Raw genomic sequence first — 26294 nt, 5'->3', positions numbered from 1 at the left:
GACCTCGACAAGCGGAAGCTATGGACAAAATAAAAGAAGCCTTGACCAGCGCCCCTATCCTCGCATATGCAGACTACAATCTTCCCTTCCGGTTATATACCGACGCAAGGCTTTACGGACTAGGCGCAGTACTGTCACAAGTACAAGAGGGCGTTGAACGTGTAATTGCTTACGGCAGCCGTACGTTACGAGAAACAGAACGTAATCCTGTGAATTACAGCTCTTTTCGCTTGGAACTGCTGGCGTTAGTGTGGGCAATCACTGAAAGGTTTGCCGAGTACCTCGCTGGAGCCCGGATTGAAGTATACACGGACAACAACCCCCTGGCACACATCACCACTGCCAAGTTGGGAGCCATGGAGCAAAGGTGGATAGCACGTTTATCCAAGTATGACTACCATGTACAGTACCGCTCAAAGCATGAGAACCAAAATGCTGATGCGCTCTCTCTCGAGTCACCTCAGAAGTTCCTGTGGGAGAAATAGATGAACAATTGGAAGAAGATGAAATCCCAGATTTCCGCAAGTTCACCTCAAAGGTTGTAGAGGCTCGGATTTTGGAAATAACAACAGGAACATCTTCACGGCTACTGGGCCAATCCAGGGAAGAATGGATCAAAGTGCAGTCTTCTGACCCAGAGTTAGTCAGGGTGAGGGAATGGGTGACTCAACAGAGGAAACCAAGCAAGAAGGTACGGGAAGAATTATCACACGAGACCCTCCAGATTTAGAGCCAGTGGGAGAAGTTGTCTATGCAAGAGGGGCTGCTGTATCGCAGAGTGTACTTGGCGGCTGAGCTAGAGGAGCGATGGCAGGTGGTGATACCGCAGAAAATGGCATTACCCCTGGCTCAGGAAGCTCATGAGAAGGGGGCCCACTTTGGACCGGATAAGACGTACCAATGGCTGCAAAGGATAGTATACTGTCCCCAACTTCTCCGGACAGTAGAAAAAGCCTGCAAGTTGTGCTGTGCCTGTGAGCTAAGCAAGTCCCTGACACAGAGAGCGCCAACGCAAACCATTGTTACCAAGGAGCCATTGGAAGTGCTTATGATTGACTATCTGAAGATTGGACATTCACATCGGGGCTATCAGTACTGTCTTGTGATGACGGATCATTTCACCAAGTTTGCAGTGGTGACGCCCACCAAAGATCAAACGGCTGCATCAGCTGCGCAAGCCATCAGTGAAAACTTTATCCAAGTGTATGGCTGTCCCAAACGAATACACTCTGATCAAGGGGCCTGCTTTCAGGGCAGTGTCATGAGGGAGCTGCAGAGAATCTATGGCATGCAAAGGTCAAAAACCACTCCGTACCATCCACAAGGAAACGGAGCCTGTGAGAGGTTCAATCGGACTCTATTACAGATGCTACGCACATTAGAAGATGATCGCAAGAGCCACTGGCCCAATTATGTAGCAGAATTGGTGTGGACTTACAATAATCGTGTTCACTCTACCACCGGCTATGCCCCATATGTTTTGTTGTTTGGAAGAACTGGGAGGGGCATCGAGGAATTGAACCTGACTCCCCCTGGGGATAGTGAAAGTCAGAGTGTGGGCTCCTGGATAGACTGCCATCGCAGACGACTGGAGACTGTACATCGCATTGTCACCAAGCGACTACAGGAAAAGAAACACCCGCCACAAAAACCTGCACAAGAGGTTCCGTTCCAACCGGGTGACAAGGTTCTAGTCGCTGAGAAGCGTCCACAACATAAATTGAGTGAGCGCTGGGAAGTAGAGCCCTACATTGTAGTCAGAAGAACCTTCCCCCATGGACCAGTTTATGAAGTGAAAAATGAGCGAGGGGACCGTACTCGCATTCTCCACCGAAATATGCTAAGGCCCTGTTATTCTGAGGCAAGACCGACTGAAAGCGAAGCTGAGAGCACGCCTGCATCTGTATGTGTCCCCACTGAGGGGGGCTTTGAAGATGAAGATGAAGAATGGTGGCAGCCTCCAACCAACCCAGTCGACTGGGAAGCATCACCTGACAGAGATCCAGAAGATGTAAACCTTGAAGACAGCCTCCTTCCTCCATCTAATCCAGATGCAGGTGCCACCCCTGCAGAAGATGATCTGACCTTTGCCAGAGCCAGCAATGAGAATGCTGTGACCCCTGATATGGCTCAGACCACGAGAGAAGTGGCCATGGCTCCACGTAGAACTGAGAGGGCCAATGCTGGTATTCCCCCTGAAAGGTATTTGGCAGATGAGTTTGTGTATACTGTTAATAGAGTTGATTATAAAGTATTGACCCCCAAACACCAGGTTGGGAGGCCGAGCAGAAGGTGCTTTCGCATGACCCTATGTAAGGCGTCCAAGGAAAGTATCGACCGGGACGGCCGATGTCAAAGAGGGGGGGCATGTAAGGGGCTTATGGAATAACTGTGTCATTTGTCTGATCTTCTGCTGCCATCTACTGCTGAAAGACTAAATTGCAGGGCAAATCTATTCACAAAAGAACCCCCCCTACAGCTCAGAGAAAGATGGTATGTTCCAGAGAGGAAAAGCGTGTGCATACAGGAAGCTGAGGCAGAAGGGGGACACATGTCATGCTAGGAGGACCTGCTGCAGGCTGCTTTGCCCATTAAGGACTTTCCTTTGCTGAACAAGGACCCTGAGAGACTTCACTATTCCTGCCTTGTGTCAGCTTGTAAACAGAGGTATGTTGGAGTGTGAGTAGAGTGAGGGGCCATACAGCTCGGTCAAGCATTAAAGCAGCTTTGTGTGCTGGAAGACAAAGCAGGCCCTGCCTGGAAGATAAAGCAGGCCCCTGCCTGGAAGATTAATAAGGTGCACCTTGTTACTGACTTACTTTAAGAGAGGCCTCTCCTAGCCAATGCATACAGGTTCTAACTAAAGACACTAGAGGGGTAACTACCACTATTTGTTGTGCGCACTGTCATATTGAAGTTATATGTTTTGCTTAGCTACTGTATACTTATTTCTTACCTTCTCTCCCGTTCCCATTCCCTTCCCCTCCTTTCTTTATTAAACTGTTATATATTGTTATTCCGTGGCTCTGTGCAGTTACTGCGTATATCATCACCTGCTCCTCATTACAGAGCCACTACATTTAGGGGGGCTCTGTAATTCTAGGGGGGAAGCGAACTACATATAAAGGCAGATCCGCTATGTAAGTCTATGGGGGCGGTATAATTCTATGAGGACTCACGTATTTCAGAACCGATTAAACCTAGTGGTAATATTTCAGTAATGGAGTATTGTTATAGTAGGTCAAATAACTCATCGATTGACAACAATTTTGTATTGCATTGAATTTGGAAGGAATGTGGGCAAATGTTTTCTTGTGTGGCCCATTTACCTATAAGGGGTTGTCCAAAATTCTAAAAATTTCCAGAGCACAGGAGAGACCTGGTGGAGCGTGAGCAGGGTCAAAAGCAAGTGCTGAAAGTAATAAAGGAAATGAGTGGACTACAGGAACCAGAAGGAATTAAGGCCATTTAATATAGAAATAATAACATTTTGGATAAATATATTAGAGCCCAATATAGGGCGTTCTCTCCTGATGTGTCTATACCTAGGACTGGACCATAGTAAGGGAGAGTCACTAAGTCTAAAGGAAAGATGTTTCCCGCACCAATATAGAGCAGTGAGACTATGGAGCCCTCGGCCAGAGAGTTGTCATCATGAACTTACTAAAAAAACCCCTCCAAAAGTGGAAAACTTCAAAACTTCCATATTTTTATGTATATTTTTTATGTATATTTTTATGTATTTTTTTATGTATATTTTTTATGTATATTTTTTTACTATATAAGATTTTAGGTGGTATATAGATGGTTGAGGCTTAGCCATTCAGAGACTCGCCTACACACTGTAGGACAGGTGGACGTCACTTTGAGCACAACTGGACGCAACAACTACTTACAGGGAGATATATCAAGGTTATCGGATGGCTCAGAAAAGTTGCACCATTATTCGAGAAAAGGAAGAATCTCTAAAGAGCTGATCAGTCCACGAAGGCTTACAGATATATTACAAACAGTAAATCCTTATGTGACTTATTTTGTTACTTATATGTAAAGGACACTTAAAGTAATTGTACTCACGGTTGTCCATAGCCGGCAGGCAGTATGGCGAGCAGGGTGAGACACAGAACTCTGCTCCCCATGGTGTATACAGGATACAATAATTTCTGCTGGGTTGTGAGTGATACATCATGTATTAGATAAACATAAGATGCCCTCCAGCCATTGACAGGGAGGAGCTGGAGAGATTTGCAAACTGTATTGTGTCAAGAAGAAGCAGCCGCTAAGACAAAACACACAGAGGATTAAGGAAGCCTAGGTTCAGCTAAGGAAAGCATCAACAACAATAGTGCACAGTAATGAAGAAGAAGTAATTACATTGAGACATCTGTTCTGGGCACCAAACTACACCCCCTTATACTACTAACACCCTCTAAAGTGACAGAGGGATCCCCACAAGCTCCAGGAGCAACGGCATCCTCTGCATTCCCTATAGCCTATAAGAAAGCGACCCTTTTCCCCCGACTAGTAGAAAAGACACACTATTTCCTTATAGATAGCCATAGAAAGTAGCCAGAATTGAGCTGTTATGATGTCTGGTTGCAAAGGATCCCACAAAATTCAGGAAGATCACCTGACAACAACTGTTCCTCTTCAAGAGGAAGGACTAACTAGTAAACCAAAATCAAAAAATCTTCCAGCATCTTGAATGGAAACTTCTTTAAAGGGGCTCTATCATTGGGAAAAGTCATTTTTAACTAAGCACATACTTGCATAGCCTTTAGAAAGGCTATTCTACACATACCTTTTGTATGTAAATCCCCTCAGTAGTTTTTGAATGAGCCCGTTTTTATTCATATTCTAATTTGCCTCCAGTGAGCACCCGGATGTCTCAGCAAGCACTCTCTGCTATGTGTGTGCAGCACATCTCCCTGCTCTCACACATAGCAGAGAGTGGCAGCTGACACTTCCAGGTGCATACTGGAGGCTATTTAGCATATGAATAAAAACGGCTCATTCAAAAGCTACTGAGAAGATTAACATACAAAAGGTAGGTGTGGAATAGCCTTTCTAAAGGCTATGCAAGTATGTGTTTAGTTAAGAATGACTTTTCCCATTGATAGAGCCCCTTTAATGGAAGAAAACACCACGTGTCAACCGTCACATGCAGCCCAAGTTTCAAGGGCCCTCTTTGTATACTCCTATTTGTGTAGAAATTTTTTTTCTTATCTCCGTCAGACATTAGAGAGTCTAATAAAGGCTTAAAGGGGCTCTGTCCTTGGAACAAGTCATTTTTAACTAATCTCATCCTTGCATATCCTTTAGAAAGTCTATTCCACACCTACCTTTTGTATGTAAATCGCCTCAGTAGTGTTTGAATAAGTATGTTTTTATTCATATGCTAATTAGGTTCTCAGTGCACTGGAAGTTGTCAGCCAGCTCTCCTCTCCATTCTGTGTGCTATGTAGGAGAGCAGGGAGGAGGAGTCAGCAGCCAGCAGCCCCCCATTGTCCCTTCCTGCTTGTCGGTCCTATCCTACATAATAGGCGGCAACTTGGACCATCAAACGCATTGGCAAGCCGTGTGCAGTGAAAGCAAACAGACCCCATAGATTATAATGGGGTCTGTGTGCTTTCTGAGTGATCTCTGCACAAGTCATGCGGAAAGAAAAATAGATTGTGAAGTACAGAAATCATGCGGAAAGCACACAGACCCCATTATAGTCTATAGGGTCCATGTACTTTCACTGCACACCACTTGCCAATGTGTTCAGTAGTCCGCTCAGGGGCAATCCCCATGCGGGCTCCCTGAATGGATTTCTGACGCAGATGTGAACCAATCCTCAGAGAAAATCCCACCTGGGAAGCAAAGACAAGACCCTGTAGCATGTGTGAAGTCCTCTTAATGATCTCCCACAAATCTACATCTTTTATACTTCCAGTTCTGGGACTTGCCCTTACATATTTGTCCAATGGGAATGGTGCCTATTGGGCATCACCTCCAATCACAAACACCATCAGTACATGATGCATGCATACATTAAAGGGAGTCTGTCAGGTCAAAAAATCCTCCAAAACCAATAATTGCTCTTTGTAGGGGCCGTAAATAGGAGAAGAAACATACATTTGTAACCACAACCTTATAAAACAATACCGAGATATCCGAACTTTTATCACATTTTGTCAAGAAAGCCACAAGTTTGAATGTCCTCTAAGTTTGCTGGCTAATCTAGAAAACTGAGTTTGTTCTTGATGAACTTGCAGGCTTGTTTGCATATCCATAAAAAGATGATTGCAAAGGAGTTAACAGTATACATATATACTATAGGATTACAATATATTAGCATCAAACTATTAGAAAAGACTCTGATGATTGTTTTTCTTTATCATGAGGATGGGAACTCCAGAAACAAAATTATCCGGCCAGTACCAGTGACTTTTAGGTTAGTATTAGAGATGAGCGAACACTAAAATGTTCGAGGTTCGAAATTCCGGACGGCTTTCGAACCCCATTATAGTCTATGGGGAACATATACTCGTTAAGGGGGAAACCCAAATCCGTGTCTGGAGGGTCACCAAGTCCACTATGACACCACAGGAAATGATGCCAACACCTCTGGAATGACACTGGGACAGCAGGGGAAGCATGTCTGGGGGCATCTAACACACCAAAGACCCTCTATTACCCCAACATCACAGCCTAACAACTACACACTTTACACACTCAATACCACCTCTCTGACAGTAGGAAAACACCTTGAAACATGTGTATTTGGCACTTGCAGTGAGGAGAGCTTGTCACCAGCAGTGAATTTGGCCCTTGTAGTAAGTTGAGGTTGGCACCAACATTTGTTTTGAAAATCAGGGTGGATTGAGCCTCTAACCAGCAGAGTTTGGGCAAATTCATGGTGGAGGGAGCCTCTAAAAACCCCAGTTTGGACCAATTCATGGTGGAGGGAGCCTCTAAAAACCCCAGTTTGGACCAATTCATGATGGAGGGAGCCTCTAAACAGCCCAGTTTGGGCAAATTCATGGTGGAGGGAGCCTCTAAACAGCCCAGTTTGGGCAAATTCATGGTGGAGGGAGCCTCTAAAAACCCCCAGTTTGGACCAATTCATGGTGGAGGGAGCCTCTAAAAACCCCAGTTTGGACCAATTCATGGTGGAGGGAGCCTCTAAACAGCTCAGTTTGGGCAAATTCATGGTGGAGGGAGCCTCTAAACAGCCCATTTTGGGCAAATTCATGGTGGAGGGAGCCTCTAAAAACCCCCAGTTTGGACCAATTCAGGGTGGAGGGAGCCTCTAAAAACCCCAGTTTGGACCAATTCATGGTGGAGGGAGCCTCTAAACAGCCCAGTTTGGGCAAATTCATGGTGGAGGGAGCCTCTAAAAACCCCAGTTTGGACAAATTCATGGTGGAGGGAGCCTCTAAAAACCCCAGTTTGGACCAATTCATGGTGGAGGGAGCCTCTAAAAACCCCAGTTTGGACCAATTCATGGTGGAGGGAGCCTCTAAACAGCCCAGTTTGGACCAATTCATGGTGGAGGGAGTCTCTAAAAACCCCAGTTTGGACCAATTCATGGTGGAGGGAGCCTCTAAACAGCCCAGTTTGGGCAAATTCATGGTGGAGGGAGCCTCTAAAAACCCCCAGTTTGGACCAATTCATGGTGGAGGGAGCCTCTAAAAACCCCAGTTTGGACCAATTCATGGTGGAGGGAGCCTCTAAAAACCCCAGTTTGGACCAATTCATGGTGGAGGGAGCCTCTAAAAACCCCAGTTTGGACCAATTCATGATGGAGGGAGCCTCTAAACAGCCCAGTTTGGGCAAATTCATGGTGGAGGGAGCCTCTAAAAACCCCCAGTTTGGACCAATTCATGGTGGAGGGAGCCTCTAAAAACCCCAGTTTGGACCAATTCATGGTGGAGGGAGCCTCTAAACAGCCCAGTTTGGGCAAATTCATGGTGGAGGGAGCCTCTAAAAACCCCCAGTTTGGGCAAATTCATGGTGGAGGGAGCCTCTAAAAACCCCAGTTTGGACCAATTCATGGTGGAGGGAGCCTCTAAAAACCCCAGTTTGGGCAAATTCATGGTGGAGGGAGCCTCTAAAAACCCCAGTTTGGACCAATTCATGGTGGAGGGAGCCTCTAAAAACCCCAGTTTGGACCAATTCATGGTGGAGGGAGCCTCTAACCAGCCCAGTTTGGACCAATTCATGGTGGAGGGAGCCTCTAAAAACCCCAGTTTGGACCAATTCATGGTGGAGGGAGCCTCTAAACAGCCCAGTTTGGACCAATTCATGGTGGAGGGAGCCTCTAAAAACCCCAGTTTGGACCAATTCATGGTGGAGGGAGCCTCTAAACAGCCCAGTTTGGGCAAATTCATGGTGGAGGGAGCCTCTAAAAACCCCCAGTTTGGACCAATTCATGGTGGAGGGAGCCTCTAAAAACCCCAGTTTGGACCAATTCATGGTGGAGGGAGCCTCTAAACAGCCCAGTTTGGGCAAATTCATGGTGGAGGGAGCCTCTAAACAGCCCAGTTTGGGCAAATTCATGGTGGAGGGAGCCTCTAAAAACCCCCAGTTTGGACCAATTCATGGTGGAGGGAGCCTCTAAAAACCCCAGTTTGGACCAATTCATGGTGGAGGGAGCCTCTAAAAACCCCAGTTTGGACCAATTCATGATGGAGGGAGCCTCTAAACAGCCCAGTTTGGGCAAATTCTTTTTTTTTTTTAATAATAATTTTTATTGATTTTCAAAAAGTATAGACATACCAAAATTGAGCATGTACATATAAAGAAGGCACAGCTTCTGCGAAAATACAATGGTAAAAGATACATATGCATGGTGTCATACATTAGGGAATAAGAATACCAAAAAAAAATTACATACAAGGAAAGGGTATTCCAATGAGGTCAACATGACCATTACCAATGAAAATGCACAATAAATAAAGGGGGAGTTAAGGATAATCGTGAGAAAAACCAAAATGACGTGGCAAGCAGTATCTGAGAACCTAGGTTGCTAGGAAGAGATGAAAGAAGACGTACCCAGAAAAATGCGGGAGGGGAGTGGGAAGGTTTGGATGGGCCGGGGGGGCCGGAGGGATGAGGGTGGGTAAGGGGGGGGGGGGGGAGGGGGGGGAAAAGGAAGTAGGCCTGATAATCCACGAGATCTCTGAATGGCTAATAGTACATTATGAATTCAAACGTTTCCATGGCTCCCAGGTGTTAAGGAAAGCCTGGTGCCTTCGCAGACGCCAGCTAGAGAGTTCCTCGAACCTGGCAATCTGATTCACTTTAGCAATCCACTCAGCTCTGGTTGGTGGTTCAGAGTTCAACCATCTGCCCAGAATCAGAGAGTTCGCTGCTGACAACAAAAAGGAGACTAAGTTGGACCTGGATGGGGCATAATCGGAGCTAGGCAATGAAAGAATAACCATAGAGGGGAGAATAGTGAAGGGCTGCGAGGTAATTTTCCTGACAGTGTCCTGGACGTCATCCCAGAAGGCGCGAATTAGTGGACATTGCCACCAAATGTGGAAAAGGGTACCCGTGTGCAGTTTACATCTCCAGCATAACTCTGAGACACCCAGTTTCATGCGTGAGAGGCGTTCAGGGGTGTGATACCATCTCGTCAATAATTTAAATTGCGTTTCCTGTAGGCGCACACACGGAGAAAAACCATGGGAGTTGCTCAGGACTACACTGACCTGCTCGTCCGTTAGTTTGAGCCCCAGATCGGACTCCCAAGACGAGACATAGGCGGGTTTATAAAACACTTTCGGGCTAATGTAGTGCTTCAAGACAAAGGATGTCTTGTTCAGCTGTGAGTTGTTCGCCAAAACCGAGCGTTCAAAGGGCGTGAGTGCCGTACGAGGTCTGTAAACCTGTAACCAATCACCCGTCAACTTAGATAAGTGATGTTTTTGGAGAAAGGAGAGTGTAGAACGGGGTAGGCGTGATTCCAGCATGTCACAATCAATCTCAGAGTTACTATCCAAATTATCAACCAGCCTATGCGGCAGGAGACGTTCCCAAACATCGCCGTAGGAGGAGTGAGAATGACCCAACTGTGAGGGAATGAGACCTACAGGAAACATGAGTGAGGAATCTGGGGCCAATTGTCCCCTCATGTCCCTCCAAGTCTCGCAAGCTCCTAGTAAAAGCTGATCTATATCTTTTGGACGATGTCCAGGTGTCCCATAGAGCCAGAGATCTGCCTGGGATCGTGCCCCAAAAGTATTCAAAGAAATGTTTGAGATCAGAGAAGGGGTGGAGATATTGGTCAGGTCTACCCACCGTTTCAGCTGTACCGCCTTATAATAGTCGGTGACACTCGGCATATCTATACCACCTTCCGTCTTTTTCCTCATGAGGAGCGAGAGAGGGAGCCTGGATTTCTTGCCGTTCCAAAGGAATGTCGCAAACATGGATTTGATTTCCTTGAAGAAAATTGGGGGCAGTTTTATGGGGAGCATGTGTAAGTTATAAAGTATTTTAGGAAGGACATATGATTTAAGAAGATTCTTACGGCCTAGCCAGGAGAATGGCAGCTTCTTATATGAGGCCAGTTGGGCTCGAATCTCTTTCAGCAAAGGGGTAAAATTAGAAGTGTATAAGTCGCTAGGATCCGCCGTCAGGGTAACTCCTAGGTACTTCAAGGACTTGGATGACCACTTGAACGGAGAGGAGGATGCGAGAGAGGCGACCTGAGAATTCGGGAGGGTAATATTCAGAACTTCCGACTTTTCTAAATTGGCTTTATAGCCTGAGATCCAGCCGTATTGGGACAACAAACTTATAATGGTGGGTAAGCCTTTCTCTGGATTAGAGACCAGAAATAATACATCATCCGCAAAAGCTGCGGAATAAAGTTGGTAATCACCTATTTGGAGTCCCGATACATCTGGATGGAGGCGGACAGTTTGCAAAAGGGGTTCTAGCACCAGTAAGAAGAGCGAGGGGGAGAGAGGGCAGCCCTGTCTCGTGCCATTTTTGATGTGGAAGCTCGGAGACAATGTATCATTAATTTTGAGTTTAGCATGAGGCGAATTGTAAAGTGAAAATATGGCCTTGATAAACTGGGGCGGGAAGCTAAACTTTTCAAGTGTTGCGTGCATAAAAATCCAGTCCACTCTATCAAATGCTTTTTCGGCATCTAGTCCAAGCAGAACTACTTTAGATCTATGCTTACGAGCATGTGTAATGGCATGGAGCAAGCGGTGGGAATTATCCCTGCCCTCTCTCCCCGTCACAAACCCCGCCTGGTCTGGGTGAATAAGGTGTGGGATCAGGGGTTTGATTCTGGTGGCCAATATTTTTGCCCAGATTTTAAGATCCAAATTGAGAAGGGATATGGGGCGATAACTGCCACAAGACAGGGGGTCCTTCCCCTCCTTGGGTAAGAGTGTAATGTGTGCCTCTTGGGCTTGGCTGGGGAGGGATTTACCCTGAAGGAGTGCATTACACGAGTTGGCAAAATGGGGGATGAGTTCAGACTGAAAAATTTTATTATACTGCAGCGGAAAGCCGTCCGGGCCTGGGCTTTTCCCAGTAGGAAAGCTGTTGAGTACCTGTTTAATTTCCTCATGGGAAATGGGGTCTAACAAGGCTGTCGCCTCTTCCTCCGATAAGGAGGGCAGGGGTACAGCTTCCAGAAAGGCTTTCCTCTCTCTCGCCTTATCCTCTGTGTCAGAGGGTGAATCATCAGCATTAAGGTTGTATAGAGAGGAATAAAATGTGAGAAAGGCGGAAGTGATATCTGGGGTAGAAGTATGGGAAGCACCTGTCTGATCTCTGATTTTTGAAATGAAACATTTAGCTTTCCTCTTCTTAATCAGGGACGTCATCAATTTCCCACTCTTATCCCCGTGAGCGTAAAGTTTATGTTGGAAGTGTAGAAACTGCTTTGCTGTACGTGCGTTTATTAGGTCTCTAAGCTCCTCTCTCAGCTTGAACAATTTGTCGTGTAGTGGGCGTTGAGTGCTTAATTTTCTGAGGCGTTCTATTTTCGCAATCTCAGAGAGGAGGGAGTCCATTTTTTCCCGCGACTCCTTCTTAGCTTTGGAGGCGAGGGAAATGAAAATTCCTCTTATAACAGATTTATGGGCTTCCCATGTAATCACGGGGCAGGTGTCCGGGTTCGCGTTCAGCTCAAAATACATATCAAGGTGACGTTTAACCGTCGCGTGAAAGTCCGCTCTGTCTAACAAGGTTTCATTTAGGCGCCAATTCCAATCTCGTCTAGGGAGCCGATCCAGAGTCAAAGCCGTCCAAACCGGGGCGTGGTCCGAAACCGAAATCAAGTCAATACGTGAGTCCAGGGAGTTACAGACCATAGATTTGGACACAAATATGTAGTCCAGTCTCTGGTACGATTTTCTAGGGTTGGAGTAAAATGAGTAATCTCTCAATGAGGGATTGTGTGTGCGCCACAGGTCTACCAAATTTGCCTCTGACAGCGCCTGATTTAGTTTACCAAGCGCCTTCTGGGATATGGAGGAGACCCCCGAAGAGGAATCCAGAGCTGGAGTGAGAGTGACATTTAGGTCCCCTGCTAGGATCACCTGGCCCTCAGCAAACAGCTCTAATACCTTCAACACCGACAGAAGCCAACCTACTTGGCCCTTGTTAGGGGTGTATACATTCGCAAACGTATACGCCTGGGAAGCTATCGTGCCCTTTAATAAAAGGACTCTGCCCTCCGGGTCTTCATAAGTCTGTGAGCATTGAAACGGGACTGAGCTGTGAAACAATATGGAGACTCCGCACGTGCGTTTAATCGAGTTCGTGGAGTGGAAGCCTAAAGGAAATGCATTAGTAGGGAGTCTGGGAATGGAACCAGATTTAAAATGAGTCTCCTGTAGGAAAGCAACATTCGTGCGGAGCCGTTTGAGGATTGTAAAGATTTGAGAACGTTTATTGGAACGTTCATCCCATTAGTGTTGTAGGATGTGAACACTAGTTTAGCCATGAGTCCGGCGTAGAGTCAGGGAGGTATAATGTTAAAGGCCCAGGTAAAGGGAACACGTAGGGGAGGGGGGGAGGGAAGGTTGGGAGAGGGTGATCAAGAGGGGGAGGAGGGTACAACTAGAAGTAATCAGTAAAAAAAACCAAGAAATTGCAAATGACAGAAGTGGTTCTCACTGCAAATAACAACCACAGTTTAATGTGAAAGGCAATCAACAATATAAAGCAATAACAGTCAAATTATGCGTATTATAGCAGCGGCACGCCTGATATCCGCTAGCTATGCAAAACACTGTCCAAACGACAGCTAAACGGAGGTAGGAGATAAAGTCCAATCGTGGTCATCGGCCGACCACTCCAAACAGGAGGTAGATAACTATACAAAGAAGGGGAAAAGGGGGGAGCAGTTAAAGAGGGGTAGACACATAGCATAGAGGGTAGGAGACCCTGGAGGTAGGCATAAGAGGCAGAGGAGGGGGGGGAGGGGGGGGAATGAGTTGAGGGGGGAAGAACAGAGAGAGCATGAAGGACACATATAACCGGCGTGTCAATTAGCAGACCAGAAGATCCCAAAATCTGCACATGCCCGATAAGGACAGACGCAATCATTGGTTATTCACATAGGAAACTAGAGATTGAGGCGCCCCACGAAACATACCCGCACAACCCATATAAGCTGGACAGGTTGAACCGCTGCGTGTGTGCAATGCAGGGTCTGGGAAAGGGCGGCCACCCGGGGCCGCGGGGCCCATCCTCGGTACCCCAGGGCCACGGGCAGGAACCCCCCTCAAGGATACAAGAACACTAAGCAATAAAAATGCCAAAGAACTAGTATAAATCAGATTGCCGTAAGCAATCTGCCACCAACACTGCCAGTATGTGAAACATGACTTAAGACCCGGCGTAGCATGAGAATAAAGAAAACCATAAATATAAGCAATACTGAGTCGCTCTGGGTGTGGGTCCATAACACAAGTTCAAAAAGCTGCGAAGATGTGCCAAAAGAGAAGTCTAGGGTCTGGGTGAAGTCGTATAGGGTCCTGAAAAACCAGGGTTCAGGGGACAAGTGTCTTCCTTGCCTTGGGAGACTTTGGCTTATACGGGCGATCCGGCCCGGTGATGCTGGGAAGCGAAGGCCAAGCAGTTATGTCCATATTGAGAGCCTGCCAGGAGGGAATGGGAATAGGCTGGATGCCCAACAGGGGCCACGCGGCTTCGAGGTCTGCAGGCGAGCGTATCACAATTCTGCAGCCCTGCTTCAGGACTGCCAGCCCAAATGGAAACAACCACATGTATTGTAGGCCTTTCTCCTTCAATGCCTCTAGCAGCGGGCGCAGCATGCGCCGCTTAGATAGGGTTACCGGAGCCAAGTCCTGATAAAGTTGCACCTCTGATTGTTCATATTGAACAGGCCTCTTTGCCCTGGCCGCGGTCAAGATCTCCACAGTGTCTACTGAATTCAAAAGTCCGCATATAATATCTCTGGGTGGATCGGTGGTTGCGGGTTTAGGCCGCACAGCACGGTGTACTCTTTCAATTTGGATAGCCCCAGCCCTCTCCTGGCCCAGGAGGGATGTAAAGATAGACGCCATGATGTCTCTCAAATCCTCCGGGGGGTAGGATTCGGGCAGACCCTTCAGACGTATGTTTCTGCGTCTGTTTCGATTTTCCAAATCCTCTAACATATCACTTGCTCTATTAATATGAGCATGATGTAACACGACATGCTGTTCTACGGTGGTGGAGTGAGTGGCGAGAGCCGAGTAGGCCGACTCCACCGACGACACTCTGCCCCCCAGGCTTTGCATGTCTTCCCTGAGGGCTGCTAATTCCGACATAATCGGGGCTACCGTATGTGAGAGTAGTTTGCGCATAAAGGACTTAGTGACTAGAGCCGAAGAGTTGGTATCTGACCTGTCCGCGCTGGTCACGCTTTCCATATCCGAGTCCTCGGCAGTGTACTCCTCCTGCACTTCCCCCTGCGCCATCTTGCGCGCCAAGGCCGGGGACCGGGCCGGCTTCTTCTTGAAGAATTTGTGCATTTCCCCCTGCTGATTCCTCCTGATGGGTGTACCGGGGGTCTCCTGGCTCTTGTCTCGCCCGTTCTTCCCCATTTGTGCTGCTGTTCGTTAAGTTTGGAGTGGGTAAGGCCGATTCACAGACGGAGCTGCAGGCTCAGACGTCCATCTGTGTTGACGGTTAGGCTCCGCCCCCCAGTTTGGGCAAATTCATGGTGGAGGGAGCCTCTAAAAACTCCCAGTTTGGACCAATTCATGGTGGAGGGAGCCTCTAAAAACCCCAGTTTGGACCAATTTATGGTGGAGGGAGCCTCTAAACAGCCCAGTTTGGGCAAATTCATGGTGGAGGGAGCCTCTAAAAACCCCCAGTTTGGACCAATTCATGGTGGAGGGAGCCTCTAAACAGCCCAGTTTGGGCAAATTCATGGTGGAGGGAGCCTCTAAAAACCCCAGTTTGGACAAATTCATGGTGGAGGGAGCCTCTAAACAGCCCAGTTTGGGCAAATTCATGGTGGAGGGAGCCTCTAAAAACCCCCAGTTTGGACCAATTCATGGTGGAGGGAGCCTCTAAACAGCTCAGTTTGGGCAAATTCATGGTGGAGGGAGCCTCTAAACAGCCCAGTTTGGGCAAATTCATGGTGGAGGGAGCCTCTAAAAACCCCCAGTTTGGACCAATTCATGGTGGAGGGAGCCTCTAAAAACCCCAGTTTGGACCAATTCATGGTGGAAGGAGCCTCTAAAAACGCCAGTTTGGACCAATTCATGATGGAGGGAGCCTCTAAACAGCCCAGTTTGGGCAAATTCATGGTGGAGGGAGCCTCTAAAACCCCCCAGTTTGGACCAATTCATGGTGGAGGGAGCCTCTAAAAACCCCAGTTTGGACCAATTCATGGTGGAGGGAGCCTCTAAAAACCCCAGTTTGAACCAATTCATGGTGGAGGGAGCCTCTAAACAGCCCAGTTTGGGCAAATTCATGGTGGAGGGAGCCTCTAAAAACCCCAGTTTGGACCAATTCATGGTGGAGGGAGCCTCTAAACAGCCCAGTTTGGGCAAATTCATGGTGGAGGGAGCCTCTAAAAACCCCCAGTTTGGACCAATTCATGGTGGAGGGAGCCTCTAAAAACCCCAGTTTGGACCAATTCATGGTGGAGGGAGCCTCTAAAAACCCCAGTTTGGACCAATTCATGATGGAGGGAGCCTCTAAACAGCCCAGTTTGGGCAAATTCATGGTGGAGGGAGCCTCTAAAACCCCCCAGTTTGGACAAATTCATGGTGGAGGGAGCCTCTAAAAACCCCAGTTTGGACCAATTCATGGTGGAGGGAGCCTCTAAACAGCCCAGTTTGGACCAATTCATGGTGGAGGGAGCCTCTAAAAACCCCAGTTTGGACCAATTCATGGTGGAGGGAGCCTCTAAACAGCCCAGTTTGGGCAAATTCATGGTGGAGGGAGCCTCTAAAAACCCCCAGTTTGGACCAATTCATGGTGGAGGGAGCCTCTAAAAACCCCAGTTTGGACCAATTCATGGTGGAGGGAGCCTCTAAACAGCCCAGTTTGGGCAAATTCATGGTGGAGGGAGCCTCTAAAAACCCCAGTTTGGACCAATTCATGGTGGAGGGAGCCTCTAAAAACCCCAGTTTGGACCAATTCATGGTGGAGGGAGCCTCTAAAAACCCCCAGTTTGGACCAATTCATGATGGAGGGAGCCTCTAAACAGCCCAGTTTGGGCAAATTCATGGTGGAGGGAGCCTCTAAAAACCCCCAGTTTGGACCAATTCATGGTGGAGGGAGCCTCTAAAAACCCCAGTTTGGACCAATTCATGGTGGAGGGAGCCTCTAAAAACCCCAGTTTGGACCAATTCATGGTGGAGGGAGCCTCTAAACAGCCCAGTTTGGGCAAATTCATGGTGGAGGGAGCCTCTAAAAACCCCAGTTTGGACCAATTCATGGTGGAGGGAGCCTCTAAACAGCCCAGTTTGGGCAAATTCATGGTGGAGGGAGCCTCTAAAAACCCCCAGTTTGGACCAATTCATGGTGGAGGGAGCCTCTAAAAACCCCAGTTTGGACCAATTCATGGTGGAGGGAGCCTCTAAACAGCCCAGTTTGGGCAAATTCATGGTGGAGGGAGCCTCTAAACAGCCCAGTTTGGACCAATTCATGGTGGAGGGAGCCTCTAAAAACCCCAGTTTGGACCAATTCATGGTGGAGGGAGCCTCTAAACAGCTCAGTTTGGGCAAATTCATGGTGGAGGGAGCCTCTAAACAGCCCAGTTTGGGCAAATTCATGGTGGAGGGAGCCTCTAAAAACCCCAGTTTGGACCAATTCATGGTGGAGGGAGCCTCTAAAAACCCCAGTTTGGACCAATTCATGGTGGAGGGAGCCTCTAAACAGCCCAGTTTGGGCCAATTCATGGTGGAGGGAGCCTCTAAAAACCCCAGTTTGGACAAATTCATGGTGGAGGGAGCCTCTAAACAGCCCAGTTTGGACCAATTCATGGTGGAGGGAGCCTCTAAAAACCCCAGTTTGGACCAATTCATGGTGGAGGGAGCCTCTAAACAGCTCAGTTTGGGCAAATTCATGGTGGAGGGAGCCTCTAAACAGTCCAGTTTGGGCAAATTCATGGTGGAGGGAGCCTCTAAAAACCCCAGTTTGGACCAATTCATGGTGGAGGGAGCCTCTAAACAGCCCAGTTTGGACCAATTCATGGTGGAGGGAGACTCTAAAAACCCCAGTTTGGACCAATTCATGGTGGAGGGAGCCTCTAAACAGCCCAGTTTGGGCAAATTCATGGTGGAGGGAGCCTCTAAAACCCCCCAGTTTGGACCAATTCATGGTGGAGGGAGCCTCTAAAAACCCCAGTTTGGACCAATTCATGGTGGAGGGAGCCTCTAAACAGCCCAGTTTGGGCAAATTCATGGTGGAGGGAGCCTCTAAACAGCCCAGTTTGGGCAAATTCATGGTGGAGGGAGCCTCTAAACAGCTCAGTTTGGGCAAATTCATGGTGGAGGGAGCCTCTAAACAGCCCAGTTTGGGCAAATTCATGGTGGAGGGAGCCTCTAAAAACCCCAGTTTGGACCAATTCATGGTGGAGGGAGCCTCTAAACAGCCCAGTTTGGACCAATTCATGGTGGAGGGAGACTCTAAAAACCCCAGTTTGGACCAATTCATGGTGGAGGGAGTCTCTAAACAGCCCAGTTTGGGCAAATTCATGGTGGAGGGAGCCTCTAAAACCCCCCAGTTTGGACCAATTCATGGTGGAGGGAGCCTCTAAAAACCCCAGTTTGGACCAATTCATGGTGGAGGGAGCCTCTAAACAGCCCAGTTTGGGCAAATTCATGGTGGAGGGAGCCTCTAAACAGCCCAGTTTGGGCAAATTCATGGTGGAGGGAGCCTCTAAACAGCCCAGTTTGGGCCAATTCATGGTGGAGGGAGCCTCTAAAAACCCCAGTTTGGACCAATTCATGGTGGAGGGAGCCTCTAAAAACCCCAGTTTGGACCAATTCATGATGAAGGGAGCCTCTAAACAGCCCAGATTGGGCAAATTCATGGTGGAGGGAGCCTCTAAAACCCCCCAGTTTGGACCAATTCATGGTGGAGGGAGCCTCTAAAAACCCCAGTTTGGACCAATTCATGGTGGAGGGAGCCTCTAAACAGCCCAGTTTGGGCAAATTCATGGTGGAGGGAGCCTCTAAAAACCCCAGTTTGGACCAATTCATGGTGGAGGGAGCCTCTAAAAACCCCAGTTTGGACCAAATCATGGTGGAGGGAGCCTCTAAAAACCCCCAGTTTGGACCAATTCATGATGGAGGGAGCCTCTAAACAGCCCAGTTTGGGAAAATTCATGGTGGAGGGAGCCTCTAAAAACCCCCAGTTTGGACCAATTCATGGTGGAGGGAGCCTCTAAAAACCCCAGTTTGGACCAATTTATGGTGGAGGGAGCCTCTAAACAGCTCAGTTTGGGCAAATTCATGGTGGAGGGAGCCTCTAAACAGCCCAGTTTGGGCAAATTCATGGTGGAGGGAGCCTCTAAAAACCCCAGTTTGGACAAATTCATGGTGGAGGGAGCCTCTAAACAGCCCAGTTTGGGCAAATTCATGGTGGAGGGAGCCTCTAAAAACCCCCAGTTTGGACCAATTCATGGTGGAGGGAGCCTCTAAACAGCTCAGTTTGGGCAAATTCATGGTGGAGGGAGCCTCTAAACAGCCCAGTTTGGGCAAATTCATGGTGGAGGGAGCCTCTAAAAACCCCAGTTTGGACCAATTCATGGTGGAGGGAGCCTCTAAAAACCCCAGTTTGGACCAATTCATGGTGGAAGGAGCCTCTAAAAACGCCAGTTTGGACCAATTCATGATGGAGGGAGCCTCTAAACAGCCCAGTTTGGGCAAATTCATGGTGGAGGGAGCCTCTAAAACCCCCCAGTTTGGACCAATTCATGGTGGAGGGAGCCTCTAAAAACCCCAGTTTGGACCAATTCATGGTGGAGGGACCCTCTAAAAACCCCAGTTTGAACCAATTCATGGTGGAGGGAGCCTCTAAACAGCCCAGTTTGGGCAAATTCATGGTGGAGGGAGCCTCTAAAAACCCCAGTTTGGACCAATTCATGGTGGAGGGAGCCTCTAAACAGCCCAGTTTGGGCAAATTCATGGTGGAGGGAGCCTCTAAAAACCCCCAGTTTGGACCAATTCATGGTGGAGGGAGCCTCTAAAAACCCCAGTTTGGACCAATTCATGGTGGAGGGAGCCTCTAAAAACCCCAGTTTGGACCAATTCATGATGGAGGGAGCCTCTAAACAGCCCAGTTTGGGCAAATTCATGGTGGAGGGAGCCTCTAAAACCCCCCAGTTTGGACCAATTCATGGTGGAGGGAGCCTCTAAAAACCCCAGTTTGGACCAATTCATGGTGGAGGGAGCCTCTAAACAGCCCAGTTTGGACCAATTCATGGTGGAGGGAGCCTCTAAAAACCCCAGTTTGGACCAATTCATGGTGGAGGGAGCCTCTAAACAGCCCAGTTTGGGCAAATTCATGGTGGAGGGAGCCTCTAAAAACCCCCAGTTTGGACCAATTCATGGTGGAGGGAGCCTCTAAAAACCCCAGTTTGGACCAATTCATGGTGGAGGGAGCCTCTAAACAGCCCAGTTTGGGCAAATTCATGGTGGAGGGAGCCTCTAAAAACCCCAGTTTGGACCAATTCATGGTGGAGGGAGCCTCTAAAAACCCCAGTTTGGACCAATTCATGGTGGAGGGAGCCTCTAAAAACCCCCAGTTTGGACCAATTCATGATGGAGGGAGCCTCTAAACAGCCCAGTTTGGGCAAATTCATGGTGGAGGGAGCCTCTAAAAACCCCCAGTTTGGACCAATTCATGGTGGAGGGAGCCTCTAAAAACCCCAGTTTGGACCAATTCATGGTGGAGGGAGCCTCTAAAAACCCCAGTTTGGACCAATTCATGGTGGAGGGAGCCTCTAAACAGCCCAGTTTGGGCAAATTCATGGTGGAGGGAGCCTCTAAAAACCCCAGTTTGGACCAATTCATGGTGGAGGGAGCCTCTAAACAGCCCAGTTTGGGCAAATTCATGGTGGAGGGAGCCTCTAAAAACCCCCAGTTTGGACCAATTCATGGTGGAGGGAGCCTCTAAAAACCCCAGTTTGGACCAATTCATGGTGGAGGGAGCCTCTAAACAGCCCAGTTTGGGCAAATTCATGGTGGAGGGAGCCTCTAAACAGCCCAGTTTGGACCAATTCATGGTGGAGGGAGCCTCTAAAAACCCCAGTTTGGACCAATTCATGGTGGAGGGAGCCTCTAAACAGCTCAGTTTGGGCAAATTCATGGTGGAGGGAGCCTCTAAACAGCCCAGTTTGGGCAAATTCATGGTGGAGGGAGCCTCTAAAAACCCCAGTTTGGACCAATTCATGGTGGAGGGAGCCTCTAAAAACCCCAGTTTGGACCAATTCATGGTGGAGGGAGCCTCTAAAAACCCCAGTTTGGACCAATTCATGGTGGAGGGAGCCTCTAAACAGCCCAGTTTGGGCAAATTCATGGTGGAGGGAGCCTCTAAACAGCCCAGTTTGGACCAATTCATGGTGGAGGGAGCCTCTAAAAACCCCAGTTTGGACCAATTCATGGTGGAGGGAGCCTCTAAACAGCTCAGTTTGGGCAAATTCATGGTGGAGGGAGCCTCTAAACAGCCCAGTTTGGGCAAATTCATGGTGGAGGGAGCCTCTAAAAACCCCAGTTTGGACCAATTCATGGTGGAGGGAGCCTCTAAAAACCCCAGTTTGGACCAATTCATGGTGGAGGGAGCCTCTAAACAGCCCAGTTTGGACCAATTCATGGTGGAGGGAGACTCTAAAAACCCCAGTTTGGACCAATTCATGGTGGAGGGAGCCTCTAAACAGCCCAGTTTGGGCAAATTCATGGTGGAGGGAGCCTCTAAAACCCCCCAGTTTGGACCAATTCATGGTGGAGGGAGCCTCTAAAAACCCCAGTTTGGACCAATTCATGGTGGAGGGAGCCTCTAAACAGCCCAGTTTGGGCAAATTCATGGTGGAGGGAGCCTCTAAACAGCCCAGTTTGGGCAAATTCATGGTGGAGGGAGCCTCTAAACAGCTCAGTTTGGGCAAATTCATGGTGGAGGGAGCCTCTAAACAGCCCAGTTTGGGCAAATTCATGGTGGAGGGAGCCTCTAAAAACCCCAGTTTGGACCAATTCATGGTGGAGGGAGCCTCTAAAAACCCCAGTTTGGACCAATTCATGGTGGAGGGAGCCTCTAAACAGCCCAGTTTGGACCAATTCATGGTGGAGGGAGACTCTAAAAACCCCAGTTTGGACCAATTCATGGTGGAGGGAGCCTCTAAACAGCCCAGTTTGGGCAAATTCATGGTGGAGGGAGCCTCTAAAACCCCCCAGTTTGGACCAATTCATGGTGGAGGGAGCCTCTAAAAACCCCAGTTTGGACCAATTCATGGTGGAGGGAGCCTCTAAACAGCCCAGTTTGGGCAAATTCATGGTGGAGGGAGCCTCTAAACAGCCCAGTTTGGGCAAATTCATGGTGGAGGGAGCCTCTAAACAGCCCAGTTTGGGCCAATTCATGGTGGAGGGAGCCTCTAAAAACCCCAGTTTGGACCAATTCATGGTGGAGGGAGCCTCTAAAAACCCCAGTTTGGACCAATTCATGATGGAGGGAGCCTCTAAACAGCCCAGATTGGGCAAATTCATGGTGGAGGGAGCCTCTAAAAACCCCCAGTTTGGACCAATTCATGGTGGAGGGAGCCTCTAAAAACCCCAGTTTGGACCAATTCATAGTGGAGGGAGCCTCTAAACAGCCCAGTTTGGGCAAATTCATGGTGGAGGGAGCCTCTAAAAACCCCAGTTTGGACCAATTCATGGTGGAGGGAGCCTCTAAAAACCCCAGTTTGGACCAAATCATGGTGGAGGGAGCCTCTAAAAACCCCCAGTTTGGACCAATTCATGATGGAGGGAGCCTCTAAACAGCCCAGTTTGGGCAAATTCATGGTGGAGGGAGCCTCTAAAAACCCCCAGTTTGGACCAATTCATGGTGGAGGGAGCCTCTAAAAACCCCAGTTTGGACCAATTCATGGTGGAGGGAGCCTCTAAACAGCTCAGTTTGGGCAAATTCATGGTGGAGGGAGCCTCTAAACAGCCCAGTTTGGGCAAATTCATGGTGGAGGGAGCCTCTAAAAACCCCAGTTTGGACCAATTCATGGTGGAGGGAGCCTCTAAACAGCCCAGTTTGGGCAAATTCATGGTGGAGGGAGCCTCTAAAAACCCCAGTTTGGACCAATTCATGGTGGAGGGAGCCTCTAAAAACCCCCAGTTTGGACCAATTCATGATGGAGGGAGCCTCTAAACAGCCCAGTTTGGGCAAATTCATGGTGGAGGGAGCCTCTAAAAACCCCCAGTTTGGACCAATTCATGGTGGAGGGAGCCTCTAAACAGCCCAGTTTGGGCAAATTCATGGTGGAGGGAGCCTCTAAACAGCCCAGTTTGGACCAATTCATGGTGGAGGGAGCCTCTAAAAACCCCAGTTTGGACCAATTCATGGTGGAGGGAGCCTCTAAACAGCTCAGTTTGGGCAAATTCATGGTGGAGGGAGCCTCTAAACAGCCCAGTTTGGGCAAATTCATGGTGGAGGGAGCCTCTAAAAACCCCCAGTTTGGACCAATTCATGGTGGAGGGAGCCTCTAAAAACCCCAGTTTGGACCAATTCATGGTGGAGGGAGCCTCTAAACAGCCCAGTTTGGGCAAATTCATGGTGGAGGGAGCCTCGAAAAACCCCAGTTTGGGCAAATTCATGGTGGAGGGAGCCTCTAAAAACCCTAGTTTGGACCAATTCATGGTGGAGGGAGCCTCTAAAAACCCCAGTTTGGACCAATTCATGGTGGAGGGAGCCTCTAAACAGCCCAGTTTGGGCAAATTCATGGTGGAGGGAGCCTCTAAAAACCCCCAGTTTGGACCAATTCATGGTGGAGGGAGCCTCTAAAAACCCCAGTTTGGACCAATTCATGGTGGAGGGAGCCTCTAAACAGCTCAGTTTGGGCAAATTCATGGTGGAGGGAGCCTCTAAACAGCCCAGTTTGGGCAAATTCATGGTGGAGGGAGCCTCTAAAACCCCCCAGTTTCGACCAATTCATGGTGGAGGGAGCCTCTAAAAACCCCCAGTTTGGACCAATTCATGGTGGAGGGAGCCTCTAAAAACCCCAGTTTGGACCAATTTATGGTGGAGGGAGCCTCTAAACAGCTCAGTTTGGGCAAATTCATGGTGGAGGGAGCCTCTAAACAGCCCAGTTTGGGCAAATTCATGGTGGAGGGAGCCTCTAAAAACCCCAGTTTGGACAAATTCATGGTGGAGGGAGCCTCTAAACAGCCCAGTTTGGGCAAATTCATGGTGGAGGGAGCCTCTAAAAACCCCCAGTTTGGACCAATTCATGGTGGAGGGAGCCTCTAAACAGCTCAGTTTGGGCAAATTCATGGTGGAGGGAGCCTCTAAACAGCCCAGTTTGGGCAAATTCATGGTGGAGGGAGCCTCTAAAAACCCCAGTTTGGACCAATTCATGGTGGAGGGAGCCTCTAAAAACCCCAGTTTGGACCAATTCATGGTGGAAGGAGCCTCTAAAAACGCCAGTTTGGACCAATTCATGATGGAGGGAGCCTCTAAACAGCCCAGTTTGGGCAAATTCATGGTGGAGGGAGCCTCTAAAACCCCCCAGTTTGGACCAATTCATGGTGGAGGGAGCCTCTAAAAACCCCAGTTTGGACCAATTCATGGTGGAGGGACCCTCTACAAACCCCAGTTTGAACCAATTCATGGTGGAGGGAGCCTCTAAACAGCCCAGTTTGGGCAAATTCATGGTGGAGGGAGCCTCTAAAAACCCCAGTTTGGACCAATTCATGGTGGAGGGAGCCTCTAAACAGCCCAGTTTGGGCAAATTCATGGTGGAGGGAGCCTCTAAAAACCCCCAGTTTGGACCAATTCATGGTGGAGGGAGCCTCTAAAAACCCCAGTTTGGACCAATTCATGGTGGAGGGAGCCTCTAAAAACCCCAGTTTGGACCAATTCATGATGGAGGGAGCCTCTAAACAGCCCAGTTTGGGCAAATTCATGGTGGAGGGAGCCTCTAAAACCCCCCAGTTTGGACCAATTCATGGTGGAGGGAGCCTCTAAAAACCCCAGTTTGGACCAATTCATGGTGGAGGGAGCCTCTAAACAGCCCAGTTTGGACCAATTCATGGTGGAGGGAGCCTCTAAAAACCCCAGTTTGGACCAATTCATGGTGGAGGGAGCCTCTAAACAGCCCAGTTTGGGCAAATTCATGGTGGAGGGAGCCTCTAAAAACCCCCAGTTTGGACCAATTCATGGTGGAGGGAGCCTCTAAAAACCCCAGTTTGGACCAATTCATGGTGGAGGGAGCCTCTAAACAGCCCAGTTTGGGCAAATTCATGGTGGAGGGAGCCTCTAAAAACCCCAGTTTGGACCAATTCATGGTGGAGGGAGCCTCTAAAAACCCCAGTTTGGACCAATTCATGGTGGAGGGAGCCTCTAAAAACCCCCAGTTTGGACCAATTCATGATGGAGGGAGCCTCTAAACAGTCCAGTTTGGGCAAATTCATGGTGGAGGGAGCCTCTAAAAACCCCCAGTTTGGACCAATTCATGGTGGAGGGAGCCTCTAAAAACCCCAGTTTGGACCAATTCATGGTGGAGGGAGCCTCTAAAAACCCCAGTTTGGACCAATTCATGGTGGAGGGAGCCTCTAAACAGCCCAGTTTGGGCAAATTCATGGTGGAGGGAGCCTCTAAAAACCCCAGTTTGGACCAATTCATGGTGGAGGGAGCCTCTAAACAGCCCAGTTTGGGCAAATTCATGGTGGAGGGAGCCTCTAAACAGCCCAGTTTGGACCAATTCATGGTGGAGGGAGCCTCTAAAAACCCCAGTTTGGACCAATTCATGGTGGAGGGAGCCTCTAAACAGCCCAGTTTGGGCAAATTCATGGTGGAGGGAGCCTCTAAAAACCCCAGTTTGGACCAATTCATGGTGGAGGGAGCCTCTAAAAACCCCAGTTTGGACCAATTCATGGTGGAGGGAGCCTCTAAAAACCCCCAGTTTGGACCAATTCATGATGGAGGGAGCCTCTAAACAGCCCAGTTTGGGCAAATTCATGGTGGAGGGAGCCTCTAAAAACCCCCAGTTTGGACCAATTCATGGTGGAGGGAGCCTCTAAAAACCCCAGTTTGGACCAATTCATGGTGGAGGGAGCCTCTAAAAACCCCAGTTTGGACCAATTCATGGTGGAGGGAGCCTCTAAACAGCCCAGTTTGGGCAAATTCATGGTGGAGGGAGCCTCTAAAAACCCCAGTTTGGACCAATTCATGGTGGAGGGAGCCTCTAAACAGCCCAGTTTGGGCAAATTCATGGTGGAGGGAGCCTCTAAACAGCCCAGTTTGGACCAATTCATGGTGGAGGGAGCCTCTAAAAACCCCAGTTTGGACCAATTCATGGTGGAGGGAGCCTCTAAACAGCCCAGTTTGGGCAAATTCATGGTGGAGGGAGCCTCTAAACAGCCCAGTTTGGACCAATTCATGGTGGAGGGAGCCTCTAAAAACCCCAGTTTGGACCAATTCATGGTGGAGGGAGCCTCTAAACAGCTCAGTTTGGGCAAATTCATGGTGGAGAGAGCCTCTAAACAGCCCAGTTTGGGCAAATTCATGGTGGAGGGAGCCTCTAAAAACCCCAGTTTGGACCAATTCATGGTGGAGGGAGCCTCTAAAAACCCCAGTTTGGACCAATTCATGGTGGAGGG

The 26294-nt window shown here is 48.7% G+C and overlaps 1 protein-coding gene across 1 annotated transcript in view; it reads right to left on the bottom strand.

Moving 5' to 3' along the window:
• LOC142204436 (A.superbus venom factor 1-like) overlaps positions 1 to 4139 on the bottom strand; it is a 46358-nt gene extending 42219 nt beyond the window's left edge. Inside the window, exon 1 of the mRNA XM_075275748.1 lies at positions 4078 to 4139. Within this exon, the coding sequence (XP_075131849.1) occupies positions 4078 to 4139 (62 nt within the window). The remainder of the gene's footprint in view (positions 1 to 4077) is intronic.
• Positions 4140 to 26294: the final 22155 nt, after the last annotated feature.

This window comes from Leptodactylus fuscus, chromosome 5 (assembly GCF_031893055.1).
Source record: "Leptodactylus fuscus isolate aLepFus1 chromosome 5, aLepFus1.hap2, whole genome shotgun sequence".
In the NCBI taxonomy this organism is placed as follows: domain Eukaryota; kingdom Metazoa; phylum Chordata; class Amphibia; order Anura; family Leptodactylidae; genus Leptodactylus; species Leptodactylus fuscus.
The sequence above is the reverse complement of the archived record's forward strand: the minus strand, read 5'-3'. Positions and strand labels throughout refer to the sequence as shown.